The sequence below is a fragment of the Solanum tuberosum genome, unplaced genomic scaffold, assembly GCF_000226075.1.
Source record: "Solanum tuberosum cultivar DM 1-3 516 R44 unplaced genomic scaffold, SolTub_3.0 scf00131, whole genome shotgun sequence".
Lineage (NCBI taxonomy): Eukaryota > Viridiplantae > Streptophyta > Magnoliopsida > Solanales > Solanaceae > Solanum > Solanum tuberosum.
The window spans coordinates 260,424-268,834 of record NW_006239054.1 but is presented as its reverse complement, the minus strand read 5'-3'; the positions used below and the strand labels follow the sequence as shown (position 1 = coordinate 268,834).

The 8,411-nt window shown below is 32.9% G+C and overlaps 1 protein-coding gene across 1 annotated transcript in view; it reads right to left on the bottom strand.

Moving 5' to 3' along the window:
* LOC102601837 (AT-hook motif nuclear-localized protein 14) overlaps positions 1–5,172 on the bottom strand; it is a 9,668-nt gene extending 4,496 nt beyond the window's left edge. Inside the window, exons 1-3 of the mRNA XM_006350886.2 lie at positions 4,700–5,172; positions 3,871–3,923; positions 797–928 (exon numbers count right to left, since the gene is read on the bottom strand). Coding sequence (XP_006350948.1) covers positions 797–928; positions 3,871–3,923; positions 4,700–5,096 — 582 coding nt within the window. The 5' untranslated portion in view covers positions 5,097–5,172. The remainder of the gene's footprint in view (positions 1–796; positions 929–3,870; positions 3,924–4,699) is intronic.
* Between the last annotated feature and the right edge of the window lie 3,239 nt (positions 5,173–8,411).

Here is an 8,411-nt window from a genome sequence, read left to right as displayed (position 1 = left end):
ACTCCCCATCCCTAGACCATCCCACCTCGAACTCCCACTCCCCATCCCATCCCGCTACATAGTGTATTGCTACATAACATATAAATGCTATTGGGAAAATATTTTCTTGCTTACCAAACACTAAAAATTAAGTAAGGTAGACGTCAAAAGTATGAAAGAGGTGAAGTGATTATTAAACCTTTCCATGAACTTCCTTCTCGCCCTTCATTACAAAGGGCCACAATCTAAAACTGTCAAAAGAAATTGAACATGATTGTTGCAACGGTTCATTCCTTAATTTCACAATCATAGATGTCGTCACACAAGAATAGGTGGAGGACTTATTAAATGCATATTTGGGGGAGAGAGAAAAAGAACTAGCATGGGGTATGAAATCCTTGTTGAACCCACTTATTTTCAAAGATAACATTTTCTAGGAAATCATTTTCCATGAAAAAAATTTCCCTTCATACCAAACACACTCCATTGTGGCTTAGGTTACAGTAACATTATCGAAAATTTACAGTTTGTGAAATATGTGTGAGTCAATTAAGAACCCCACGAGAATTTACCAAATTTCAGAGACCATATGGTGTAATCTAAAAATTCCAAGATTGATTTGGTGTCCTATTAACAGTATGTTTTTGCAAGTCATCCTGAAATTGTTGGATCAATCCAATCAACAACGACACATAAACCAACCCTAATTTCCTTCATTATATAATTAAACGTTGCTTTTCTTTATTATTCTTTTGACCTATGTTGGTCTGCAGAATCGACCCTTCCCATTCAACAGCATCAGTAAGAAATTTTCTACCTCATATGTAATACTTCCTCCAGATGTTGCTGGTTGACGCAAAGAGGCATTGGAGACTGAGCCAGATGCTGACAATATGCATAGTTCATGTTTGCTTTGTTGCATGAACATCATGATTTTCTGACCGACATCCTGTTAAGTGAATTACGAAAATTGTATAAGCATAAAATGAGAGATAATACTTGCATAATCAGAAGGCAATTGCAATATTGATTGCTGTAAATAAAGTAATTTATATTGAGAAAACTTGAAAAAGTACATCTCCAGTGCAGTGCAGTAACTTAAGAACTGTGATGTACCATTTAAACTCTCGTGCATGTTAAGGAAAAAACAATATTACATTTTCTGATGAACAATGAATGGATGAGTAAAAGGACTAAACCCCTGTATATATATATGTATATACATATATATATATTGAGGATAAACCCCTGAATCATATACTTGTGAGTTGTGACAACTAATCAACGGCATCACGAGTTTGATCATAAAATAACAGAAATTAGTTTGATATGCTCAGCCTTATGCTCTAAGAACCGAAAAGGAAGGTAATGGTATTAGAAGCACATTCAAGTTAGTGCAACAAGAAATTAACAATATGCAATACTTTTCATAGACAGATGAGATGCCATGTTAACGGAACACCAATTTGACTTTTAAAATCAATTTGTAAACCCGAATATAAAAATGATAGGTCATAGGCAAAGATTTCCTATCAAATCTAATTACTGAGGTCAGAAGGAACACAAACCAAAAGCATTCCAGTTGAACTACAAGAATAACATGGAACACAAGGACTTAGGAAAAGGCGGATATGTGAAACTCATGGTACGCCATAATTTTTGGAGAGGGGAGGGATATCTTCAACAATAACTTAACCTTAACATTCTTAAAAGAAAAAAAAAACTTCAAAATAAACTTTGTTATTGGCAAAAGTAATGGCAAGCAAAGCAAGAGCAAAGAAGAGAACATGATTTGTAGCAACTAGATGAAATCAAAAAGGCACTTACAGAGCAATTACATACAATTTGGAGTGAGAAGACAAGACAATGTTCTCTTAAAACATCACTCTCTCTTCTCCATATATGCAATTCAAAAAAAGAGAGAGCAAACTACATATTCCCTTTAATAACAACAAGAACAAACGATCATACAGCTAGCTGTTTTCCTACTTCACTTTGTACTACATGATAATTACAACAAGACACGGGCTACATATTCTTCTATGCTTAACCAACTTTGACAGACTATTAATAGAATAGAAAACCAGATGAATCAGTTGATCCTTTCTCCTTTCTGAGGCTGTGCACCAAAGCTCAAATTCCATTTTCACCATGAATCCTAAAAGAGAGAAGCTAGTACTTTCTTGATATAAAAAATAAAAAGAGAGAAGCTAGTACTCAGATAGATATGTCCCTAGCTGAATTTTCCAAATCTAAATTGGTAGCCACAAGAATCCAGAATTTGTCAAATTTCTTGAAGCTGGCATAATTAGCAGGAAATGCTGAATTTCCCATAGGTCATTTTATCTGAGTTATCTGCTATAAAAATGTTATATCTGGAAGCAATTATAAAAGTGCTCAAACTTTTGCGCACTTCAGGGAATTTTTTTAAAAATCGATGTACATATCAGAAGAAATCATAGAAAAAACAAACCTAATTCAATTTTTCAACTAGACCAAACTTCTAATAAACCAATAACAATATTATCATCATAATTATAAAGATATACCAGTAAGGAATTTAATCACGGGAATGGAAAAGAATGGTTAAATAATGATGTTCAAGCAGGCAATCAACAATTGATGTCACTTCCATACAGTTTTGAGCATGTGTCCCTTGTACATGATATCATTTACTTAAATATCATTACTTCACGTAGACAATTTTGGAATCACCTAATTAACTTCATTGTTGGCTTTATCTTGTATATGCCACATAGTTTTAACCTTAAAGGAAATTTGGAAAGTTCCCTTCATTCTAGACATACCAATAATCGTATGAGCAAGAGTTCAAACATATAAAATATCCATCAAAATATAAATACTTCAGAGAAAATAACCCAGAGTGCACAACTGTCTCTGTATAGATGAAATGAATCAGTGAATGAAGTCATGTAGTCGAGATCTTAAATGCGAAAGGAGATAAAAAAGAATGAGCCTGCTAGAATGAAAGAGGAAAAGAAGTAACTAGTGAAGAAAGTCATGGTATCCAAAAATAAAAAATGAGGAGTAACACACTCCACACACCAATAAAAGAGGAAAAGGTTGAACACAAAGGATAACCTATCAGCAGAAACTTCTTCCCTTCACTGGAGGTACAATAAATGGACCTAAGCGGAACAGATTTATGTAGCCTTGAAACATCAACTATGATGTCAACAAGTTACATAGCGAAAAGTTACAAAACAAAATGGGCGTAAGCCAGCCAGATCATCTGGAAGATGCTTGAGTTGGTGTAATGGAAGTATCATCAGTTGGATATTTAAATACTAGCTACAGTTTTCCAGAAACCCAAAAGTCCCAACACCTCTAACTTTCCCCAGTATAATTTATGGACTTACTGACCTTTCCATCCATTCTTTTTATTTTCTAAACAAGGGTAATTTCATCAAGGCAAGTACCAAGGAGATACAATCAGTATACGACAACAAAATACAAATGCTCTTACCCCAGCATTAACCTCATAATTTCTAGGAATTTAACAAGTTGATTTATATCTTCTATCCTAGTTTCCCTACTCCACAAGTCTAAGCTTTGTATACGACTTCTTTAACAAAAGATAAACTGTCCTATCTAATTTTATTTTATTTTGAAAAAAGGTAAAGTTGATAAACTGTCCTATCTATTTACAACTTATTTGATCCCTTATTCAATTTATTTGCTCAAAAAGAAAAAGTTTTCTTCCTTCAAGAACATTTTTGAGAATTAACTAGATACCTAAAGTGAAACTATCTATCAGAAACAGATAAAAGTATATGGAAGGAATCATCATTTATCATCAACTCAAGCACGGTGAACTTTGCATAATGAGAGGAATTATTAGAGAATTTGGAAGAAAATTTCTGAACATACCTCTCCAGCAGACACGGTGATGATATGAGGTGTAAAACCTTGACCAGCATTACCTGCAGAAACCAATAGGATAGAATTGAGTAAAGCAGACACCCTTCCACGCCTTAAGCAACAGTAACTAGGCCTTTTAAGCATTGGAAACAGAGTACACTAGCTGACAGTTTAAACATAATCACTATGTAAATATGTGAAGAAAAATAATTTAAGCTCTTCCAATTACACATCCCATAACCTCCCCTGTCCCCCCGCATTCGAGCAGGGGCCAGGATAAAACAAGAGAGAACAAACCTGTTTATGCATAGACATCTAAATCAAAAGCAAAGCATACTAATGGTGTAAAGAAGTCAACTTTAGAGGCAAGTTGTGATGTCATGCATATCTCTCTTAGATTGCCTCTTTGTTTACTGAGTAAAATCTTCCCTCTATTATCCAGCAATGTCATTAATAAGAAATAAGAAATAGGTAACATAAAATGGATAAGGTAACATATTTTCTACTGTATACAAACCATGCAAGATCACATTTTTAAAAAACTTCAGTTTAAGGAAAGAAAAAAAAGAAAATAGAAGTGGAGGAGTAGGAGGTCCAACACAAGAATAAAGTATTCAATAAACTAAGCCTTAAAATAAAAAAATAAACAGAGATACTGAATACAAATGCTTTTATTTTATATACATAACATGTGCTTATGTGCCCTCTTGTATATATAATGTATCTTCTCTTCACCAAAGAACAGATTTTTAAAAATTCTCTGTTCAAACTTCAAACAAAACAAAATCCCAACAGTGGCGCGTGCGAGCGCGTGATGTAGATAACGAGAGAAACTAACCCAACGCAGCCAGTTGAGATTTCTTCGAAGAACTACCACCACCGTCTGCTCCAGCAACATGGCTCAAACCATGATCCCTCTTTTTAGGCGGAGCCGAAGCCGACGACAGCCGCTTAGCAGCAGCAGCTTGCTCCGGCGTGCTATACTTTCTAGGTCTCCCGCGCTTTCTCTTCACACTCTCCATAGGCGGCGATACAGCGGACGGAAGCGAACCAGTGTACACCATATGAGAAGCGGCGGCGACTGTAGTGTTAGCGGTAGCGGTAGGGTTGTTATTTGGTACAATTCCATTGGTGGTGGTGGTAGGGTTAGGGTTTTGCGGTGGTTGTGACGGCGGCGGTTGGTGGTGGAGGTGGTGGTAGTAAGAATTCAGTCCACTAGTTTCATTCGGCTCCATGAATTATTTTTTTTGGGGATTTGGAGAATTGAGATATTTTTTTTTCTTTTTTTCGAATTAAATTCTTTTCTGCTTTCATTTTTTTATTTTTATTTTTTGCTTTTAACGGTGTAGATTAAATTAGTGGGCCTTTAGTGTATTTTACAGCCGTTAGATTGGAAGTTTAGTAGGATTCGATTAACTTTTTGAATATATAGATAATGCATATCCGGAATATAAGATACTCACAAGTCATAATCCGGATATATGTCATGTGAATGTACTACAATCCATATAATTTATTGATAAAAAAATAATAAATTTTTTAACTACTTTTAAAATAGAAATAAAAAATTTGTGTACATTGACTTATTTTAAATTAGAATATTTTAAAGTTAAAAATCATAAATTTAAATTTTTAATTGATGAGTTATTATTTTTGACTTATAAGCTCATTTAAATGGGCTCTAAGATGTGTGAATCTAAAATGATGTTGTGCTTATAAATCTGAATATTAAATGCTTAAAATTAATTCGAGGGTTCATTGTTACTATTGTAACTTTGGTCAACACACAAGATGAGACTTTACCTCCGTGGAGCGTCTTTTTGCAAAAAAGATGAGGAGAAAACTCAGTAAGATGCCAGAGAAGTGAAATATACGAGATCACAAACATAGATTTGCTCGCGGCTAGGTTAAATATGAATTGAGGCGAAAGCTTTATAAAGCTCTTTGTTAAATATGCATAATTTATCTATTTGTAAATGCATAAATATATAATTCAAATAAAAAATAATTATATCGTAAGAAAATGAAATTCAATAAATTTAAAATTATTATTTCATTTTATAAAATAAAACATTTAAGTTTGCTAGTGATGGGAAAAGATGACTTGTAGTGGTGATAGTGGTAATGACAAGAAATAGTGATGATGATAGTTGTGATGGTAAAGGTGATTGGTGTTGTTGTTAGGACCAAACTTCAAGAGAAAAAAATGATAGTTTTTACTCAAGAACTACCATGTCAAATTATTAGAAAATCACAACTAGATGCAAAAGTATACCTGAGTCCATGAGTGTCATGGCAACTATTCGTCTTGTATTCATGATTATTGGTCTTGTCTTTCAAATTAGATCGTAAGCCGTTTTGTTCTTTGATGATGTGATACTAGAAAGAAAACCCTGCATTTGATTTAGGGCTCATAACTTTATATTTATACTAGTACAAGTTTCGATTTTTTAGTTTAGCCCATCCTCAAGCTATAAATTGCAATTGTGATATCAGAGGAGGAATCGATTATCATTAAAAGAATTTTTATTTGCATATAAGACTCCATACTTTATAAAGTGTCACTTAGACATATTAACTTTAATCTTAGAAGATCATTATTAATTTGAATGACTATTTTAAATTTAGCAACTAATATACAATTGTTCTTGATACAATATGTGTATAAATTCATAAAAAGTTCTAATAATCTCTCATTTGGAGTAAACATATATAGTTATATTTTTTAAAGATAACATTTTATTCATTTTCAAAACTTTATTACATATTTTTAAGGTAGCTGCTCGATTGGAAATTCTCTTTTTGGTAAAATTTGGTTAGCTTAATAAGTTTGAGATGAGATAAAATACATACTTATACTACTTAATGCAATTATTATCAGCTTTACAGAAGCTAAGAATACAAAGTGTCAAGAGGGTTGAAGGTTAAAAAAAAAAATATTGTAAACTTTCATAATTGGGAGGCCTCACCTATCAAAAGCTATTAGACATTTAATCTCTATAGGCAGTTCAACATAAACATAGTATATAATGTTGTTGATTGAGTTATGACTTGGTAATGTCAATTTATCTGCAGCTTGATTATACTCCTTGTAGCAACTAGGGTTGCATATCGATCAGTTTGGTTCAATTTTGAAGTTTATCGGTTTGACTTATTGGTTATCGGTTTGTAGAGATGTTAAACCGTTATAGAACCATTGAGATATTGACTTATTGGTTATTGGTTTATCGGTTATTGATTGTTATCGGTTCGGTTATCAATTTAATAGTTAAGATTTTATATTAAAAAAACATTGAAAATCACTTAGTAACAAGGTGACAAACAAAATGAACCATGCACATAAGTTCATAAGTTACATCTTGCTCAAAAGGAAACACTTTTATATTGTAGAATTACCAAGAGTTTGAGACAACCATAAATAAAAGTAGGAAACCAAACTCTAAGTCAATGACTTTATATACAAAATAGTATAAATATAATTATTTAATTTACTATTGTGTTATCAGTTAACCCGTTAAGAAAAAACCTCAAACCGTTAAGAACCGATAACCCGATAAGAAAAAAAATCAAAATTGCTATCAAAACCGCTAAACTAATAATTCATTATTAATAAACCAATAAAAAAAAAAATGATTCAAATTATCAATTTCGATTTGATTTTGAACAACCCTAGTAGCAACGATGTGCATAACTTTCGCTATGAATTAACATTGATTTCAACTTTTATACTTCTCCAATCATTGTCTAATAAACGGTGAATTTTCCTTTAATACACTCCACAAGGAGCTTTGAATCAGTTCATGTCCAAATCTGTTGAAAATTATTATTGATGCATCAAGACATTGCATGTAGAAAAGCTAATTGTTTTCACCCAATTGTTGGATCCCTTTTCATAAGCAACTGAGTAAGCTATGATTAGGTTGTCTTTATCGTCTCTTAATAAAATGTATTAGTAATGCTTGCATTGGTATATTGCTTGTATTAGTTATGCATAAATTATTTCTTATGCATGGTTTGATTTGGTATATTAAAAGTAGTATGCATTGTATAAAAATATTTATTTATAAAAATATCATCCATAATTATGATGGGAAAGATGTAAAAGTGCTTTTGAGGGGTAATTGGGTCTTTAACCATGTCAATGCATGTATTGAATCTCTTTGCATTACTAATACTTAGAAATCCATGGTATTAGTAAAACACTCATTAATACACAATAGAGTGTATAACTAATGCAAACATTGACTATATATGTAATGACCCTCCTGGTCATTTCTGTGTCTTGACATATGTGTGTCGTTTAGAGCGTTCCTGTAGCGACCCCAAGTCATTTATGACTTGTTGGGACTGACAGTTCGGTCACTTGGTCGTTCGTTTGGTTATAGTGTGAGTTTTAGTGTTTTGGAGCTTATGAATCTTGAACAATAGTTTTCGATCAAAAGTTCAAGAAGATGACATCAGAATCCAATTCTGACTATTCCATCAGCTCCGTAAGGGTCATTTTAGGGTAGTATACTCCCGAGGTTTTCAGTGTGAGTCGGTGCGATTAG